We start from the raw sequence: 21,253 nt of genomic DNA on the forward strand, positions 1-21,253 counted from the left end.
CATTTACGGCCGTATACCTGTGTATCTGTGCTCTAGGATGCTTGGATGCTTGGATGTTTGCTTGTGCAGCCGTAATCCGAAACCACAAGCAGATAACACAATCGTTGCACACACAGTCACAAACACAAACACAAACACAAACAGACATCCACGCAGCCGCACGCAGCCGCACACCCACAGGACAAAGATGCTGCCGCCCTAACAACTAAATAATGTGCAGCAAATGTTGTGACCGGGTCGGTTGCGGCGAGCGAAATGCATCCCCCAGATACATTGCCAGCACTCAACACTGAATGCTGAATGCTAGTTGAGATAATGTTTCTTCTTTCGTGTGCTGTCCCTTCTTTCTGCTCCGTCTACTCCTGGCTAAGGCAATTAAAACAGCGCACACCGTCGTACAATAATTTGGCAAGAAATGCCGGAGACACACACGTGAAACTCATCGAATATACTAGTATGTACGATGTGTACGCAAGAGGAAAAAGCATTACAAATCAAAATCATTGATTTACCCATAATATCTGCTTTATAACTAAAATTGATGTTTTGTTTAATTTTTACATTTCCTTTCCTTAGATACAATACCGAACTAGCTCTCAGCTAGTCTTCTTTACATTCTGAGTAGAGGTAGAATGGTTTTGCTTTTTAGCAATCCTGTCATATCTTGATGCTAGACATAATCGGTACCTCTACTTGTTACTCTAGAAAGTAATTACCAAAGGATAGTAAATAATAAATGAATAAATATCACATGTAGTTCTGATTCCGACCTTGCCCTTGCCTTTAAAAACAGATACTGTTATACTTTTATTCATTCCTAGATAAATAGTAAATAAATAAATAAATAAATAAATAAATAAATAAATAAATAAATAAATAAATAAATACCAAATGTAGTTACTTTGATTCCGAGCAGCCATTTATCTTTAGATACAGAGTCTGCTTCTACTTTTATTCAGTATTCGATAAATCTATAAAAACTATTAGTTCAAAAAGGGAAAATTCTAGTGACGAGGAGAAAGCAGAGGTCAGGGGAATACTAAAAATTGTAGTGAATCTTCTTCAAATAGTCTACAGCATATAATTTTGGATTCTTTTCAGTTCTGAAAACAGACATTATTTACTGAACGTATCGATTGTTGTTGTTCTGGCTGGCATTCGCTGGGAATGGTGCCAAATCATGTAAGTATTTATTCTTATTCTTTATTATTAATTAAAGATTAATTATATCTAAATACAGAAATTTACAGAATTTAGAATTTCAAAAAAAAAGAAATAAAGAAAGAGCTCTGGTTGTTGAATAAAATATTTTTGAGTACTTTTGAGCGTTTAAGGACTCTTTAATACCAATTAAGATCACAGCCAGACACTCGTCTCTATTTACCACTACAGTCAGAGTGGGTGCAGTAAGAAATCAGGGAAGGAGCTTTGTTTCCAACCTGCAACAACATGCAGAGCACAAATGCCTGTGTGCTGCCTTCTTGGCCCTCACCGGCATTGTTACCCAAAGTCATATTAATAATTTTGTTGGGATCTGTACTTGCCAGTATCTGCCACAACAGTTGGCCGTAACCACAACGACTGAGAGCAGAGGTGCTTCCAACACACACACGTACACACCCGAACAGTTGCCATGGCTGTGGCAACAACGGGAGGTGAAACGTGGCCGTAGGACTATGGCTATTAAAGCTTAGTTACACTTGTTTGCCGCCTTGCTTGTTGGGTCCTTCTGCTGTTAGGTATTTTGATTTTTTTTTTTCGCATCTCGGCATCCATTTGCATATTGGCCCAAAACTCGACTGGAAGCAGAAAACAAACGAAAATGCACAACAGCAATTGAAGATTCGGGAATTGGCAACAGAGCGCATCCTTAAGATGACTGCACCTGATGTGGGGGCGTGGCAGCTGCTTGTCCCACTCTGGATTCATTGTTTATTCATGCAGCAACGAATAGTAAAATATCGAGCCTATAGACAATCATAGATGGGCATTTCCTGGCTATGGGAAAATCACAGTGCCTCTAATTAGCATGCAAGCGGCTGCTGTTTATGAGGCATGGCTGCCTGAGGGCAAATATTGACGACAGCGGAATCGAATTTCCCACACACTCGCATGCACAATGGTGCGTGGGGAAAACAGCAGACGCATCATGTACTGCAGCTAATTAGCTGATGCTCCCCCACCCCCCTCACACACAGTATTTTGTTGCATATATCACTTGGTTGGTCGACCTACCGCCGTTGCCTTTCACACGGCCCCTGACCCTGCCATTGACATGCGATATTTTTAGTGGCAGCTCCATCTTGTTCGGAGAGCGCGGCACGCTTCCGTTTTACAGACTGATTGCGCAGACGGGAGGGAGGCAAGCAAAGCAAACAGGCCGGCAACAATACAGAGCCGTGGTGTATTTTTAGCTGACGACATTTCAATTGAATTCCATTCGCGGCCGACTGCTAATGGCATGCAAATCAATGTCGGTGGTCCTGTGACACACAATGAACAGACAAAGTCTATGAATTCGGAGCCGCCCGCCCACACACGCCAACCGATGTTTATATTTTTGACGGTTGATTGTTTTATGGAAATGTGACGGCATCAGTGCATGGGAGAGCGGTGCGAGGTGGAAAAGTAAATATTTACTGTTGACATAGCCCACAGACTGAAAGGAACACTCTCTTCTTCTGTGGCACTCGTATCAGCCAGCCTGTGAAAAATTGTCTACGAAGAAGCGGACGTAATTTGCGCCCAAGTCGCGCACGTGTTTGAGGAATTGGAGAGAAACCCGTGCCCATCACCATTCAAATGCAGGGAATTGAACCACAGATTTATATATACAGATTTATATATATATAGTATGTATATTGTGCGATGATGAAAATGGAAGTAAATAACTTAAAAGCGAGCGTAAATAAAAAATTTAATTAGAATTTTTATTATTAAAAACGCCTGCGAGGAACATCACCACCAGAACTCAGCAACAACAACATCAACAGGAGCAACAAAAATAAATAAAATAAACTAAATTGAATTTGGTAACTGTGTTGCCTGTGCGAGCGGGACGGCCATGGCGGCAGGGGCAATATATCCTCGTATTATAGACCGCTGGTTGCCAAATAAAATTCAGAAAAAAAGTTCTAAATGAAATGAAATAAATCTCGACAAACAGAATTCCTATTCTATTTTTTTTTTCTATTTAGTTTTTAACTCACAGAAAGTTTTTACAATGCAAAATGGAAACGAGGACAAAACAATAACAACAACAATACCAACAACAACAAAAGCAAACAAATAAAATGTGTAACGGGTATAGGACATATCCCAGTAGAGTAGGCGAGATGGTGTGTGTATGTTGGAGAGCGCACGCTATATGTTCCGGCTCGGGCTCGTCGGCTAGTGGGTGGTGTTCGAGGTCTCTCCAATCATACGGCCTTTCATTAAGCTTATTATTTAAAGTTAAAGCGTGCTGTGGGGAAGCCAAAAAAAAACCGGTAAAGATATACATGAATATGACTAACAAAAGGATCGCGGGTTGGCAGACCACGTAACACAAGTGAACACACCTCTGGTATTCCCCTGATGGTGTTGAGGAAGTATTGGCCCACCCATCCTTGGTCATTTATATCCAAAAACAATTATGCAAATGACCCCTTTGAACCTCTACATGCTGTGGCTAGCGGAAATCAATGTTAGGCGGAATTTAAGCGAACATTATAAACTTTTTATTAAAAACTAAAATCATAATTTTCAAGGAATTCCAAAAAAAAGTGACCGTACATTAACCGATAATAGAAATCTAAAGCTAATTATCACTGGATTCGTAGCCAGTAGCAGAATAGGTAAACATATGACTGCCTTAAAATACTAGTGTAAATATAAATTGAGCAAGGTGAGTAAAGCAACGGCTTGGCTGTAAGAGATGGTTAATAATTGAAATGGATCGTAATATAATAGGAAAAAAATTTGATGTAAGAGAAAGTGTTGATATTTAAAGTGTTATAAATTCTTGCATCGCTTTTTTTTTTTTTGTAAAGATTGGCCATAAATTTAAGTAAGTAATGACCGCAATCAAGTATAACGTTATTACGGTGATTTAAAAAAAAATAATAATAATGCGGAAATTAGACTTTACATGGCCAGCAGGCAGACATATGACGCATATGAACAGGTGTTTTATTTATTTTTTTTTTTGTTTTTGTACGCGTGCTCTTCTGCATGAAAGTAAATAAAATTCAAACGGTTCTACTTACAGTTGTCGTCCAACGTCGAAAGATCTTTCCGTTGAGGCGCTCTGCATAGGCTCGTTGCTGCTTACATGCACATTAATTATGATTTTTAATTTGTTTGTAAAATTTTATGTTGAAATTTTGGTTTTAAAAACATGCACTTTTCATACCTTCACTTGTCGCCATGCTTAATAAAATTTTATTTCGAAACGTATAGTCAAAGGGGTTTTTATTTGTTGTTTTGCCTTTTTTTTTTTTGTTGCCTTCTCTTTTCTTTTTTTTTCTCTTTGGTTTTCACTTATTTCTTTTTTTTCCCTCTCTACACACCCGGCCGTGCTGCTTTGCTCACATCGGATATAGATCAATTTAAGTATAAGGCCGTATACGACCCAAAAAAAAAGAATATAAGACGAAAGAATAGAAAAAAAATAAATGCCTAGTTCTCTCGGTTGCACTTTTTTGTTGTTTTTGCAGGGCCCACATTTGTGTATAGTTTTACATATATATAGTTTTTATAATTTTTTTTTTTTTTTTTACGCAGGCCCTCTTCACTAAAGCCACCTGGGGCTTCGCCACCTTTTCGGTGCACGGAAACGCAACAAAAAAAACAGGTGCCCTAGCTTAAGCCGACGACCGTCATATCGGATATGATCCACGCAACTGAGGCGGTGATTCTTTTCGCCGTTCCAGTGGCCTGAGCGAAGCGCCGATCTCGTTTCTAGCACGCCTCCTTCTCCCGTGCACTTCCCTTTTCCTAGTCGTCGCTCTAGCAAGTGCCCATCAAAGCGATAAGCAAAGGTTAATGCCCTTTATGGGGATTGGACTTTTTATTAAGTGCCAATTCTGCACGAAAACAATGTACAATGAAGAAATAGCATTAGCTTTTGCATTTTATATGCGAATAAACGGAAAAAGTAAAATTTACCCGATATCCGGAAGTGGCACCAGGCAGAATTCCTTTTGCTAACACAATTGAAGTGAAAGATTACTGCAAATTCTCCAAATTTGTTGCAGCAGGCTTAACGCTTTGGCCCAGCCGAATTTGAAACGGACTATAGGTTATACTATATGTATGACCATATATTTGCCAGCCAGAGTATATTGGGCACAACCTGCTCCCATGCGATCTTCAAGCGAAAAGAAAGTATCCGGATGCCGAGGCTACGCAAGAAAACTTTTCTTTGCGGAAATTGCTTCACCCCCTCTTCTGACAATCTCCCTTTGACAGGTCAAGGTTGAAGAAAGGGCCACTGACAACTAGCAAATATTGCCACTGAGCAATACTGAAAATAACCCATAGGTGGCCGATAGCCGTGCGGCTGCAGAAAATAATTTTTTTTTGTACATATATAAAAACAATTATGGAAAATTTGTTTGTTTCGTCTGCTAAGGCAAGAATAATAAAAAATGCGATCATAGGCAGTTGGCGCTAAGACGAATCGCCAATTCAAACCGTAACTAAACAAGCAGTGCGTAAACATAAATAGCCAATGAACTGCTTGACTAAGGGAATGCAATTTAATTTACGATATTCGCCGCCAGCGTCGTTACAAATTCCCCCCTGCTAAATTCAATCTTGGGTTTCAAAGCAAACGCAAGATTGAAAACACCAGACGCTGCAAGAAAACAAATTCTTACTGACGCAAGTCTTTCGCATGATAACGACCCAGTATTTTCCCTTGCAAATTTTCGACCTCGTAATAAGAATTTCCAAGTTTACGTCGAACTCTCGCTTTCACAAAAGCTGGTCCTAACTTTGCATTGTATCCGGCTGGAAAATTACTCTGTTTAAAATTTCTAAGGAAGATTTCTTGTCCAACTGAATAAGAAACCTCACGCGACCGCAAATTATAGATTTTTTCGTTCTTCTGCTGCTGTTTCTTCATTGTCTCAAGCGCCTTACTGCGCACAATATCGAGCGAATCCTCTCTTGAGAAAACAACCGCTCTATCCTCAATAAGGCGCAACGTTTTAAGCAACTTGTACGTTGAACCTGAAGTAATCATATGCTGACCAAAGACCATGTAATAAGGTGTTGTGCCGAGGCCAGAGTGGACAGCAGACCGTAAAGCGCAGCAGATACTGCTCAAACTTTCATCCCAGTCTTTTTGATCTGGACGAATATACGAACGGATGGCTGCTATAACTGAGCGATTCACGCGCTCAGAAGCATTTGCCTGAGGCGAATGCACCGCTGTAAGTGAATGGAAAATTTTGTTTTCCCGCAAGAATTTTTGAAATGCTTCAGATTTAAACTGGGAACCATTATCCGATACTATAGTTTCGGGCACCCCAAATGTATGAAACAATTCTTGCTGCATGTACTTAACAACCGTTTCTGCATTCAATTTCCTTACTGCCTTCAGAAAAACAAATTTAGAGTAATGATCTAAAACAATGAAGATGGCAATATTTCCGCTGCGTGACCGAGGATATGGACCTAAAAAGTCAACGTATAAACGTTGGAAAAATCTCTCAGACTCCGCAGGTTTGCCCAAAGGTGGTCGCATCGGAAAATTCGGTGCTTTTGTCATCTTGCAAGTTTCGCAAGCATTTACGTACGTCTTGACATCATCAACAAGACCAGGCCAAAAATAGTAACGCCGGACTCGTTCCAACGTTTTATGGATCCCGCCATGTGATGCTAACGGATTGTCATGGGCATTGCGGAGTACTTCCTCGACCAAGTTCTTAGGTATCCACAATTTCCAAGCATAATTGTCGTGTAGCTGATCACCCGTTGTATGCACGGTGCGCCTATACAGCATATTGTCAACCACCTTCAAGTCCGGAAACTGGTCATTGTTGGCTTTAACTGACTCGACCATATCCAGATAATCAGCTGACTTAAAATGTTCTGAGTCCAAATTTACAATTAGGCCCTTATTATAGTCAATTGCTGCTAATTCGTCCTCGTTTACGCGTGACAGCGCATCTGGCACAATATTTAATTTGCCTTTTCGATGCTCAATATTAAATCGAAAACCCTGCAGTTTTAACGACCAACGCGCTAAACGGGAATGTAAATCGGTTTGCGACATAAGCCATTTTAAAGAGGCATGATCGGTAATGACTGTAAATTCATGCCCTTCAACATACGGACGAAATCGTTTGATACATACGATGGCTGCCAAACATTCCTGCTCGGTGACAGAATAATTTCTTTGGGCCTTGTTTAATTTCTTAGATACGAATGCAATCGGCATTTCGTCTCCTGCTTCTGACTTTTGTACAAGAACCCCACCTACTCCTGTCTTGCTTGCATCGCAATGTAAGTAAAAAGGTTTGGAAAAATCGGGACTGATCAAAAGTGGAGCAGAACTAAGCATTGATTTTAAAGTTTCAAACGCTTTTTCTCCTTCGACAGACATAGTAAATTTACGCTTTTGCTTCAGCAAATCTGTTAGTGGAGCAGTGACTCCAGCAAAGTTGTTTATAAACTTTCTATACCATCCGGCCATACCAAGGAAACGCCTTAACGCCCTTAAATTCTGAGGTAAAGGAAAATCTACAATCGCTGACACTTTGCTAGGGTCTGTGCGTATTACTCCCTCTCCGATTATGTGGCCTAAGTATTTTACGCTACGCATACAGAAATTGCTTTTTTCGCAATTTATTGTCAAGCCGGCTGCCTGTATGCAAGAAGCTACTTTGCGCAAAACATGCATATGCGCCTGAAAACTATCTGAAACCACTAATAAATCATCCAGATATATAAACACCTCATTCCTCAGAGCCGCTGGTATTACCTTGTCCATCAAGCGGGACATGGTTTGAGGAGCATTGCAGAGCCCGAATGGCATGACCTTAAAATGATATAAAGGTCTACCTGGTATGGTAAAAGCGGTTTTGTCGCGAGATGCGGTATCGAGTGGGATTTGCCAAAAAGCATCTTTTAAATCCAAACTCGTTATGAACATTGCCTTTGGTAGCCTGCTTAGTATGCCATCAATTTGTGGTAAAGGATATGCATCCTTTTGCGTAACTGCATTCACCTTTCTACTGTCTAAGCAGAGCCGCACTTTGCCAGGCTTTTGGACCAACACCACAGGCGAGGACCAGGCACTGTCTGACTCCTCAATGACATTTAGCTTCAACAATCGATCGACCTCAGCATATAAAAGTTTTTCAACCGCTGGCGATACTGGAAAATGTCTTTGCTTTATTGCCTTGGCGTTGCCCACATCTATAGAGTGAGATACTAAATGTGTTTTACCTAAACCAGCTACGGCAAACGATGGAAACTGCGCTATAACATTCTGCAATTCCGATTGCTGAGCCAAAGTCAAATTGTGTGTACCCCTATCTACTTCTGCCAATTGCAAATTAGATGGAAGTAACCCAAAACTGTTCCAAAAGTCTATGCCCAAGTATAAGTCTTGACTAAGAGAAGGTATTATATGGAATACAATGTTCTTTTTCTTATCATTGTATTCAATTGGTAATGTCACTCGTCCCAAAATTGTTTGACTACTGCCGTCCGCAGTGCAAGCGTTGCCAAGAATCTTTTTGAGTCCTATCTTGCTACGTATAACTTCCTGGGCCAATTGTCCACTAATACAGCTCATTGATGCTCCTGTATCTAATAAGCCTGAAACAACTCGACCTAATATTTTAATATCTGCATACGGACGTTGGTCCTTAGCATTTTTGCCAATAGCCGAGATAACTTTCGCTGCATGCCAAAAAGATTTAAGTCTAGCTGTGTTGCGCGAACGTTTACCAGGATGAAGATACGTTGGAAAGTTGGCGGATTCTTTTAAAATCTGAATTCGGTGAGGCCAGCATGACGTAATGTCAGGCATAGTCTCAAAATGTGGTACGTCCGGTATATTTTCAACAATAGTTGAGTTTATTTTATTATGATACTGGTCTACAACTCCGTGTTTGTCGACCGAGAATGGTGAGCGATCTGAGGCGGTCGACTGCCTTGGGTGCTCGCTTTCGCGTTTTTTGAGCATCGCTGACATGATGGCTTGTAGGTATTTGCCACTCCACAACCATAACAAAACACTTTTCTTTTGGCAATACAGTCCTGATAGCGGTGACCCTCCTTCCTACAGTTCCAACAGACTAATGCTAACGCTTCTATATCTAAAGGAACTTCGTCTTCCCCAAACTCAGAAGCCTCTTCCCAATTACCTCCATTGACTACTTCAGCTACGTTAGTTCTGAACGGAAGTGCTTTACGATAAGTCTGCGTGCGATTAATGCTTTCCAAAAAGCATTCGCGCCTGCGACAAATTTCCCGCAACTGCTCAACAGAGTTGATCTGCAGATTCAAAATTTCATGCTGAATTTCTGGTTTCAAGTTGCGCCTCAAAACCTCAACTAACGTTTGCTCCGACAGTGGAGTTTGCAAACGGTCAGTCAGCAGCACAATCGCATCATAAAATGCATCAAAGCTTTCTTTCTCGCGCTGCTTCCTATCGCGTATTAATTCGCGGATATCCACGTCGGTGCGAGTGTCCCTAAATTGTTTGCGTAAGGCCGCGCATAACTCTGGCCAACGTATATGTCCACTGGACTTGTGAAAACGCCAGAAGAAATCGCTAGCTTTTCCCTCAAACAGCGTACTAGCATTTCCGCATAATAAATCGAAATTTCCTTCCAAAGTTTGATGAGTCAAAGCCTCAACCCGGTATAAGAAATTATCAATAGACAAACTACTGCGTTCACCAGAAAATCTAAGTTTCCAGCTAGTAATGATTTGGCCAACTTTATCGGGTCTACTCAACAAGCTAGAATTGATCGAACGAGGCGATGCATTAGGAGGTGCCGTTGATGGTATGTTAATGGCATTGTTAGAGCCAATGCCCAATAGTTGTTGCAAAGAAGCGGTCTGATCTGGTATTTCTAACGATATGTTTCTTGATTCTGCCGTTGCTGCAGGGGCCGCTGGTGTGGCTGCCGCTGGTGCAGCTGACAATTGAGCTGCAAGATTTTCTTGTAGTAATCTCCCTATCTGACCAGTTAACTCCAGCATTAATCCAGTCTGCATTGCTTTAACAGCTTCTGCAATCGCTGCTCCGACCTCAGGAGAAAGGCTTGAATTACCAACAGTACTGAGGTTGACGGTATTAGGTGGGCTTGGACTAACACTAGTTCGCCTTGCCTCACTGGACGTGCTAGCCGAACCTTGTTGTCGAGATTGTGCCCTTGTGTTGTAAGCCGAAGTTGTTGGCTTTGCCAAAGGCTTACTTATGCAAACCTCTCTGCAAACGGGACATAAATTTGAGGCATGGAAATGCGTTGTAATGCATGCCTTATGGAATATGTGTCCACAAGTCACCCTATGTGTTTCCAAATCCTGTAAGTTGCCCTTGCATAAAAAGCAAAGGTCAGTTGCCGATTCGGCACTGGTTTCTGTAGACCGATTTAGTGGCATCTCGAAGCTACTATTAATACTTCAATGCATATGCAAGCAAAACACTTGCAAGAATAAATGCAAAACAAAATCCCAAATCAAAACAGCGAAACTAAAATGTCAACAAAACCAAAAAAGAAATGTTGTTGTTGTCTGCACGTCAACAAAACTATTGCTGCAGCTTAAGATATAGGTACAACAAACCCAAAAGCGAAAAACTAAAAATTAAACCTAAAAAAATAAATATAGCGAAACGGTAACGATCAAAAACCAAAAGTCTATGATTTCACGCTTAACCAACAGCATATGTAGAGATTCTTATCAGTGTTTATCAGCCTGTGTACGTATGTGTCTGCTTCCCAAAGCGGGGTAAGAGGAAAGAACACTGGTGTTTGTCGTAAGAACAACAACGCCAAACTCAACGCAAGCCAACGCTTGGCCGGTATGACGGTGTTATTCTGATGCCAAACCTACGTGACCTTGTCTTCATTATGAGCCGTGGCCAGGCGGCAATTACAGAAAATTAACCCAGCCTGTATTCCTAAGCACCCCATAACGCAAACAAAAAGTCTTTAGAAACCAATGATATTGAACTTTTTTACTATTTGAATGCCTACATTATCCGTGGTCAGTAGTCAGCTCTTAAAGCCGATCGTACTGAATTCCTATGCGTCTAATTGCAGAAACTCATATAATAAAAATAGAAAAAGGAATTGGTATCGCTTTAATTCCTATCAGCCGTGGCCTGCTGACATTTCAAAGAAACTATTCACCAGTATTCCTATGCGTCTGACAGTCACCAAAGCGGTACACAAGAAAGGACAGAAGAAATGGTTATAGATATACAGTGTCATTGCAATTTAAACAGTAGCCGTGGTCAGGCGTACCCTCTGTAGAGAACCAATCCCCTGCAGTCCAATGCGTCTAACTGCTAAATATACCTAAATGACGTTAAAAGAGATTTATTTTTCCTTACGATAGTTGCAATTAAAAGAAAACATAGCGATAACGATAAACAAAAATGTAGCTAAACTACAAAAGGGAAAAAGAAATTTAATTGCGACTAACGTACGAGAAGCTATTGTTGGAAAAGACTAAAGATTTTACTGCAGAAAAGAATAAAAAGTGTATCAGTCATATTTATGTTCTTGTGAAGCCTAACATTTGAAAGCCAAAAATACGAAATAAAATTGACAACTAAAAGTTGGGCTCCACACGTTGGGCGCCAAAATAATAAATGAAATTATAACTGTAACGGGTATAGGACATATCCCAGTAGAGTAGGCGAGATGGTGTGTGTATGTTGGAGAGCGCACGCTATATGTTCCGGCTCGGGCTCGTCGGCTAGTGGGTGGTGTTCGAGGTCTCTCCAATCATACGGCCTTTCATTAAGCTTATTATTTAAAGTTAAAGCGTGCTGTGGGGAAGCCAAAAAAAAACCGGTAAAGATATACATGAATATGACTAACAAAAGGATCGCGGGTTGGCAGACCACGTAACACAAGTGAACACACCTCTGGTATTCCCCTGATGGTGTTGAGGAAGTATTGGCCCACCCATCCTTGGTCATTTATATCCAAAAACAATTATGCAAATGACCCCTTTGAACCTCTACATGCTGTGGCTAGCGGAAATCAATGTTAGGCGGAATTTAAGCGAACATTATAAACTTTTTATTAAAAACTAAAATCATAATTTTCAAGGAATTCCAAAAAAAAGTGACCGTACATTAACCGATAATAGAAATCTAAAGCTAATTATCACTGGATTCGTAGCCAGTAGCAGAATAGGTAAACATATGACTGCCTTAAAATACTAGTGTAAATATAAATTGAGCAAGGTGAGTAAAGCAACGGCTTGGCTGTAAGAGATGGTTAATAATTGAAATGGATCGTAATATAATAGGAAAAAAATTTGATGTAAGAGAAAGTGTTGATATTTAAAGTGTTATAAATTCTTGCATCGCTTTTTTTTTTTTTGTAAAGATTGGCCATAAATTTAAGTAAGTAATGACCGCAATCAAGTATAACGTTATTACGGTGATTTAAAAAAAAATAATAATAATGCGGAAATTAGACTTTACATGGCCAGCAGGCAGACATATGACGCATATGAACAGGTGTTTTATTTATTTTTTTTTTTGTTTTTGTACGCGTGCTCTTCTGCATGAAAGTAAATAAAATTCAAACGGTTCTACTTACAGTTGTCGTCCAACGTCGAAAGATCTTTCCGTTGAGGCGCTCTGCATAGGCTCGTTGCTGCTTACATGCACATTAATTATGATTTTTAATTTGTTTGTAAAATTTTATGTTGAAATTTTGGTTTTAAAAACATGCACTTTTCATACCTTCACTTGTCGCCATGCTTAATAAAATTTTATTTCGAAACGTATAGTCAAAGGGGTTTTTATTTGTTGTTTTGCCTTTTTTTTTTTGTTGCCTTCTCTTTTCTTTTTTTTTCTCTTTGGTTTTCACTTATTTCTTTTTTTTCCCTCTCTACACACCCGGCCGTGCTGCTTTGCTCACATCGGATATAGATCAATTTAAGTATAAGGCCGTATACGACCCAAAAAAAAAGAATATAAGACGAAAGAATAGAAAAAAAATAAATGCCTAGTTCTCTCGGTTGCACTTTTTTTGTTGTTTTTGCAGGGCCCACATTTGTGTATAGTTTTACATATATATAGTTTTTATAATTTTTTTTTTTTTTTTTACGCAGGCCCTCTTCACTAAAGCCACCTGGGGCTTCGCCACCTTTTCGGTGCACGGAAACGCAACAAAAAAAACAGGTGCCCTAGCTTAAGCCGACGACCGTCATATCGGATATGATCCACGCAACTGAGGCGGTGATTCTTTTCGCCGTTCCAGTGGCCTGAGCGAAGCGCCGATCTCGTTTCTAGCACGCCTCCTTCTCCCGTGCACTTCCCTTTTCCTAGTCGTCGCTCTAGCAAGTGCCCATCAAAGCGATAAGCAAAGGTTAATGCCCTTTATGGGGATTGGACTTTTTATTAAGTGCCAATTCTGCACGAAAACAATGTACAATGAAGAAATAGCATTAGCTTTTGCATTTTATATGCGAATAAACGGAAAAAGTAAAATTTACCCGATATCCGGAAGTGGCACCAGGCAGAATTCCTTTTGCTAACACAATTGAAGTGAAAGATTACTGCAAATTCTCCAAATTTGTTGCAGCAGGCTTAACGCTTTGGCCCAGCCGAATTTGAAACGGACTATAGGTTATACTATATGTATGACCATATATTTGCCAGCCAGAGTATATTGGGCACAACCTGCTCCCATGCGATCTTCAAGCGAAAAGAAAGTATCCGGATGCCGAGGCTACGCAAGAAAACTTTTCTTTGCGGAAATTGCTTCACCCCCTCTTCTGACAATCTCCCTTTGACAGGTCAAGGTTGAAGAAAGGGCCACTGACAACTAGCAAATATTGCCACTGAGCAATACTGAAAATAACCCATAGGTGGCCGATAGCCGTGCGGCTGCAGAAAATAATTTTTTTTTGTACATATATAAAAACAATTATGGAAAATTTGTTTGTTTCGTCTGCTAAGGCAAGAATAATAAAAAATGCGATCATAGGCAGTTGGCGCTAAGACGAATCGCCAATTCAAACCGTAACTAAACAAGCAGTGCGTAAACATAAATAGCCAATGAACTGCTTGACTAAGGGAATGCAATTTAATTTACGATATTCGCCGCCAGCGTCGTTACAAATGCAATAATAATAAAAATGTTAAAGGTATTTGAAATGTTTGCAATTGCGGTTTCTGCGGTCAAATGTTGGGAACAAAGTAAATACAAATATGTACACACTGGTGGTTTAATTTCAAAATGTGCTTCCCTAAGCTCTTCAGATCTCAGCCAAACACAAAGCTCGCACTTCGTCCATCTTCTTCGAAACACTCTACACTCTCAAATCCGAATACAAGATAGCTTTGGTGGAGTTTCAAAAATGTTGACATGTGAGGGGAAGAAAATTTGAAATTTCAAATAACTTTCAACTTTAGTCTTTGAAGCCCCCCCCCCCCCCCCCCCCCACACTAATTTAGTAATTGTCCTTTTAGGACAGATCTTAAATAAATTCACAACTAAAAAAGGTTGTTATCTGATTAAGAATTGAAGAGTATTAAGATTCGTAAATGTAGATTTCACACCTCTGAGACCAACCTATACTTGTATAAATGATTAATGCTTTCTCGATGATTTTAAACTACTTAGGCGAGTAAGCATACGAGTAGTTTTGTGGCAGGAGCCAAGACCAATTGTGAAAAAGTTAAAATTTTTTTTTTTTTTAGAGGAATACATGATGGATATGTGAATAGATAACCCACTAATGTAGAGATAGTTTTGAAATCAGCAGTCGACAAAAAATATGTTGACGCTGCTCTTCTTCTGCTCAATGTTAAATTAATGTCGGCACCTCAATCCGTTTACTAGAAAATATTCGCAAACTGAAACAAGAATCCAAAAATCTCTTCTTCCACTTTACTTGAACGAAAGGTTTGGCAACGCACATTAAATCTTATTTCACAAAAATAATGTAAAATAACAATACCAAACAAAACACTACAATACAATACTGATTTTGGTAGGATTTATAATATTCGACAGTTCGCAAGAAGAAATGGTGCATTCTTGAGGGACTTATATTTATATTCCTTATATTAGGGAGAGAACACTCAGCTTTCAAATTAACCAAAACGTATTTATAAATATTTGTGTTGTCTGATTGTGAACTAAATGACAGTTTTTTGCTCTTGAAGTAAAATTGCTTTAATTTACAATTAGTTTGAAGAATTAAACTCTAGCGAAATAATTTATAAATTACCAGCTTTATTGCTGTCTTCGTAAGTTAGTCAAGTATACAAGTATATGGAAGGAAAAATAATAAAAGGAATTTAATTTTCGGGCTCCCTACCGGCCCTTTTTTTGCAATTATACTTTCATTTTAGGCCACAAAATGTTATGTCTGCGTTATTGGCATTTAAAAAAGTCAAAATGAACCACTGTGCGTTATGGGGATAATGAGAAGAATGCACACGCATAAAAAGTCGTCGTCATTGTCGTCCTCTAGTGCAGACAACGACTCCCGGACAGATTTTACGATCCTGCCGTCTGCTGTCAGACACATAAAATAGGCAACCTCTCAAGCGCGTTGTCTGTAATAAACTCGTAAAAATAAATAAAAAACCAACACAAGTCCAAATGCCAACAAATCACAGCTAGTCAGTCGGTCCGTAACTGACAGTCAGTCCTTTATACGTCGATGGGCGTAAGGTGTGGATGTTTGAGTTGGAGTTGGGCCTTCAAATTGTAGGCAAATTACTGATTTTTAATTTGAAAATATCGTGCCGCCCACACTCACCGCTCACTTTAATTATAGACGCAAATTTATGACACTTGGCGGGAAAAGTCCGCACAAATGCACACGAACGCGCCTCAGCCTCATCATAAAATGGTGTTCAAGACTTATTTATTGTCCAACAAGGCGCTGAAAATTTATGGCTATAAGTGTGAACATTTCAAATATGTAGGCAGCTGGCGAACAGGACAGAAAACCGAGGCCGCAAAATCCGCAAAATAATTTCGGTTGCTCGTTGCTCTGATTTGGTCTGCAGTTTCCCCTAATTTTGTTCCGTGCATTTTATATGCGTATTTTTTTACGGTCACGATACTGGATACGAATACTGGACAGTAGCTATCTGTGGGTGCCTGTCTGTGTGTATGTATGAGTGTGTGTATGAGTGTGTGGGATGTGTGGTCACATTCTAGAAATAAATTTGCCAACGTCCGATTTACGATTTAATTTGCGGTTTTTGGCACTGAACGCCGCGTTTTGTTTATGTGACTCCGACTGGATTCAATTGCACTTGCAAAAATCGGTATTATAATCCAACCTATAATAAGATTGAACTTTCGCTCGTACTTAAAAACTATGCATTTTCACTTCTTGGTAGCCAGTGTCGACATGCAATATGAATATCCGTATTCGTAGTGCGAAATGTCATTTACTAATGAAGAATGTTTTTCTTAAATTTAAAGCGAAGTAAGCTACTGTAATACTCTTACATGAGGATAAGGGATTAATATCGGTTACTACTTCAATAATATGAGGTGGCTGTTTGGATTATGGATCACGTTTTTAAAGTATATTTCAATTTACATTACATTTTCAATTTCAGTCACAAAAAGGTCCACCATTTAAAAGAGCACGTCTCACCTTGACAATCTTTTACTATTTCAATGTTATGTTTTACTTATTTTTCTTTCTTTCTTTTGGACTCCAATAAACTATTTTTTTAAGCAAATGCTCTTTTTTAAATTACATCCCGAGATGGACTGACAGTCGTCTATAGCAATTGGTCTACGATGATTCCGTATGTGTCTTGGAGACACAATTTTTACCATTTTATAATATACCGAACTATTACACTCATTTGATCTTATCTACCTACATACTTATTAGTAGAAAATCTAAAATTTTGCGTACACTACGCACGAATGAGAAATTCTCCGGCTTCACTCTATCAGATCTTCCAACACTTTGCCATTATAGTTGTGGCTTCATAATTCTCGTACCGATCGTTCGTTGATTAGATGAGAAGGGCTTTGTCCTCCACATTTAGTTTAAGTTTTTCTTAACGCTGATAATGATAGATCATACATGCTCTGATGAACAGGCAGGCTTAATTTTTTTTACAAAATCAACCTAATAAAGATTTACCAATTTACACATTTTTTAGAATCCTCAAAAGCTGACATTTTATAATTAAAACTAAGCAAGATGTTCTCGCTAAATATATGCTATATTTTGGTCCAAATTCGTTCAGTGTAGAATTTGTGTAAATGTGCTTTAGTGCTTTTAGCGAGCTTCAACAATATGCGACATAATGATAACTCAATTAAATTTCCTGCATGCTAGGTCATCTGAAGGATGCAATGCAATCCAACACACATGCGACGGATGGACTTGTAATAGACATCCGCTAGTTCATCGTACTTCAGATCAAACTTATCTGGTACGATTTGGGGCTCGAAGGGTCGGGAATTATCAACCATCAAGTACTGTACTCGATATCTCAGCTGTGTCAGCATAATGACCAGCTGGAGTACCTCTGGCAATCCACTTTGGAAGCTCGTATTGTCACTGGTGGATAAGAAGTTGGATGCCAGATAGTTAATGTAGTTTAAGTGAACATGCTGCAGTTGCTGGAGACTTTCACAGCGTTTTATGCCTGTATCGCAGCATCTGGCAGCCTGCTCCATCACACGTTTCACGGGATGCAAGTCCCACTGATGCAGTGCCGTCATCAAGTTGCTGTGAAGGATGTGAATCCCCTCAATGGCACATTTGCTAGCATAGCACAATATGATGCCAGCGCCGAGTTCGACGGGAAGTTGCAAAAGTTTCCAAATGGCCCAATAATACTGAAGCATCATACGGAGAGCTGCATTATAGACAGCTACTTGGGAATTTGTCACAATGCAGGCTAGAGCAGTATCGCGCTTGACGTGCAATGTAATTCTTTCCAGGACGTGCAGCGTATTGGCGCACTTTTCCGATTCTCCTAGCTCCAATCCAAAGATATATGAGAGCCTAGGGTTGTGAGCCGCAATAATGTAGTGCAGTTGCTTCAAAGATTTCTTAAAATTATGCTGGTCTAAGTGCTCGAAGAACGGATCAAACTGCTCCCGAAATATGTTTATGTCCAAACACAAGCAAACACTTCGAATCAGTCTTAGCTTACCGCCCAAATAGATCTGCTCCCGCATGAAATGCACAATGAAAGCATTGAATAGCAAGCTACGAGCAGCCAACTGTCGCTCCAGTTCCACGTAGATGAGCTCCTCCAGTGGCGTATATTCGACGCAGTTCGCAAAACGCCGCAGTAGCTCGGGAACTGAACATCGAGCAGACTGTTTCCGATCTGGCAGCGTTTCATTGTAATAGGAAAAGAGCAATGTTCGCAGCTCAGGGTCTTCTGTGGCCCGTAGCTGTTGCAAAATGTCCGGTATTTTTGGAGAGCTTTGAATAACTTTGCCGGACAGTATATAGGGCTTTAGATTTCGGAGCACCCCTTCCATTAGCGAACTGTGTAAGCTCTTCGTTAGAAAGGTCTCGTGCTCATTGACAAAATCCGCCAAACGTAACGTATCGTACAGCAGAGCAATGGCCGGACCGACAAGCAATACATGCTGCTGGATCAGCCAATATATTCGATTATTTGTCAACTGTTTCTCCACGCAGTCCAGCGGACGCATTCCATAGACAGTGCGATGGTCCACCTTGAGACGCAAGGCTGGAAATTCACCGTGCGAATCATTGAAGTCGCCACTCCTCCACCAGCTGTCCAGGAAATCACAATAGGCCCTCAGAGTTTGAAGCAGCAGAACTATGGCATGGGCTCGCTCAACACCTGAAAACACCGTGGCCAGGCCCATCAAGTTAGACAGCGTGTAGAGACTTCTTACATGGGCCAACGGGTGTAAGTGATTGAAGAACCACAGATAGCTCTGGCTAGTCAGTTGCGACAAAAGTCGAATGCGCTGCAAAGGTGTTCGCATATGCTTCAAAAAGATCGACAAGGACGCCGTTTCCATTCCCAAAGAAAGGCGGCGATCAAAATATAGGAACGCCTCTGTAATGGGCTTTATAAGCCACCACAGGGACTCGCCCATCCAGAATAGCGTTCTTATGTGATCCAAGCCAACGGACTTCGATGTATAGTAGTTAATAAATTTGCGCAGCATTTGCACCTCCCGAAGCGGAGGTAGAATTTCTGTTTCCAAAAGATTCCCGACCGCTAGGTCGAAGGTGCAGGTCGTTGTCACACTGCTGCGCGCCTCAATGCGTTGATTCAATAGCTGGAAATAGATACAGTCACGTGGATGGAAGAACATTATGATAACCTCTCGGAGTAAGCAGCACTCGGGCGTCAGCTGCGGCACAGGGCACGAATTGTTGTGGAGCTGGTGCTGCATGTAATCCGCATAGGAGGCTGCAAAACTGTGTGACGTGTGAGCATGTGAGAGGTTTGGATGGATGTGTATCTCAGCGGTCCAGCCTTGGGTGTGCATCTGGGTGAGCAGTTCGTGTGCTCCTCTGTAGTAGTTCACCTGGCTAGGCTTTATGGCCGCTGGACTCAGTTGGACCACATTTAGGCTGAAAGTCAACTCGGCTTCCGGTGTGACAAACGTTTCAGTTAGCACAACTTCATTGTCTGCAGCTGAAGGTGATTGTTTATCCGCTGCCTCCTCAGCTTGTGTCATTGACAAAGTGCTCACCTGGCTGGTGTCCCCATCTATTGATGAGCTTACCGAAAAAAGATCACAGCTCTGCCGAGTCGGTGTTCTCACTTCCCATTCGTCCTCCAATTCCGTCTCAGATGTAGAGGTTAAGCTCGCGCTATCCTTGTCCATTTGTTGTATCGGATTCATTATCACGTCAAAAGTCACGTCATCCTCTGAACTTCCTACAACTGTGTCCTGCTTTTCATTCCCGGCTTCAATCGCCTTGATGAGCGCCAAGCGCTTTACTTCCATATCGCGTCTATTGAGGCGGACATGCTTGAATGCCTCATAGTTTGCACACAGCATGAAATCAATCAACGACCACTTAAGATCCACATTAGCAGTCTGCAAATCTGTCGAGTGCTTGACCACCATATTGACGAGCAACTGGAACGTCTCACCAAACTCGGCTAACCGCTCCATGGTGAAGCGCTCCAGGAAATGATTCAGACTGCGGAACACACTCCGAGCATTAGTTGGCTTATAGCTGTGGTGGCGCAACGTGGCAAGCGAAAACTGACGGCAGGCCTTGAACGCCTCGTCCTCCTGCACCGAGCCGAGCAACAACTTGACCAGTTGCGGTACATTTCGATCGACTACTTGTTGGTATAACTCCTGCGCCATACCCAAAAATCTTATTACAAAAATCTTATCTTAAAATAAATATATATATATGTATACGAGTAGACGAGTGTATGTTTTCAGCTAGAAAACCTAATAGCAAATGCCTGCTATACATAGTAGCTAAGCTTAGTAAGGGTATGACAGTTTTGAGACTGTCTAACATTTGAAAAATCTTTTAAGCAAACCCTAATGCACTCGGCTTACAGAAGCTTAAGGGCAAGAACAACAAAAGCAGATGTTACTGGAGGAAGCCAGACATTAAAGTGTCCTGATACAATTTAATTACCAGGGCTTCAATAATTGTGCTCCTGTATGCTTCGATCAGACAAAGCAGATATAATCATCTTATTTATAATAAGAAAGCTCGTATTATACTACCGATTACAGCAGATTAAAAATAAAAGCAAGAAATTAATGTTAACAAAATTGCTCAAATTTAATAAATGATTCACAAATTATTATTAGTATCTACCCAAGGCTATAAATGGTCATACACTTGTTGATAGGTAGTCCATTTTCGTCTGCTACTTTTCAAATTAAGTTAACCACCGGGGCTGCGGTAGAGTTGTTCCTGACGTCCCCAGTCAAACTATTCCATTTGGGGTGCTGTGCAGAATGACATAATTTGGGAAATTACATATTTGTAGCTCCTAAAACGCCTTGCCAAGATTGGACGGTATGTGTTGGCCTTTAATAAAAGCTTCTAGAGCAATAAAGTGAGGGAACACTCA

At 40.5% G+C, this 21,253-nt stretch overlaps 1 protein-coding gene across 1 annotated transcript; it reads right to left on the reverse strand.

The window, feature by feature from the left end:
• Window positions 1–17,525: 17,525 nt before the first annotated feature.
• LOC115622557 lies at window positions 17,526–20,522 on the reverse strand. Its single transcript, XM_030516526.1, has one exon. The coding sequence runs from the start codon at window positions 20,520–20,522 to the stop codon at window positions 17,526–17,528; it is 2,997 nt and encodes a 998-aa protein (XP_030372386.1).
• Between the last annotated feature and the right edge of the window lie 731 nt (window positions 20,523–21,253).

The sequence above is a fragment of the Scaptodrosophila lebanonensis genome, unplaced genomic scaffold, assembly GCF_003285725.1.
Source record: "Scaptodrosophila lebanonensis strain 11010-0011.00,11010-0021.00 unplaced genomic scaffold, SlebRS2 tig00000043-arrow-pilon, whole genome shotgun sequence".
Lineage (NCBI taxonomy): Eukaryota > Metazoa > Arthropoda > Insecta > Diptera > Drosophilidae > Scaptodrosophila > Scaptodrosophila lebanonensis.

Bases quoted from the DNA above. Each gene is read 5' to 3' on its own strand.
- LOC115622557 (XM_030516526.1), bottom strand. From the start codon at position 20,522: ATGGCGCAGGAGTTATACCAACAAGTAGTCGATCGAAATGTACCGCAA.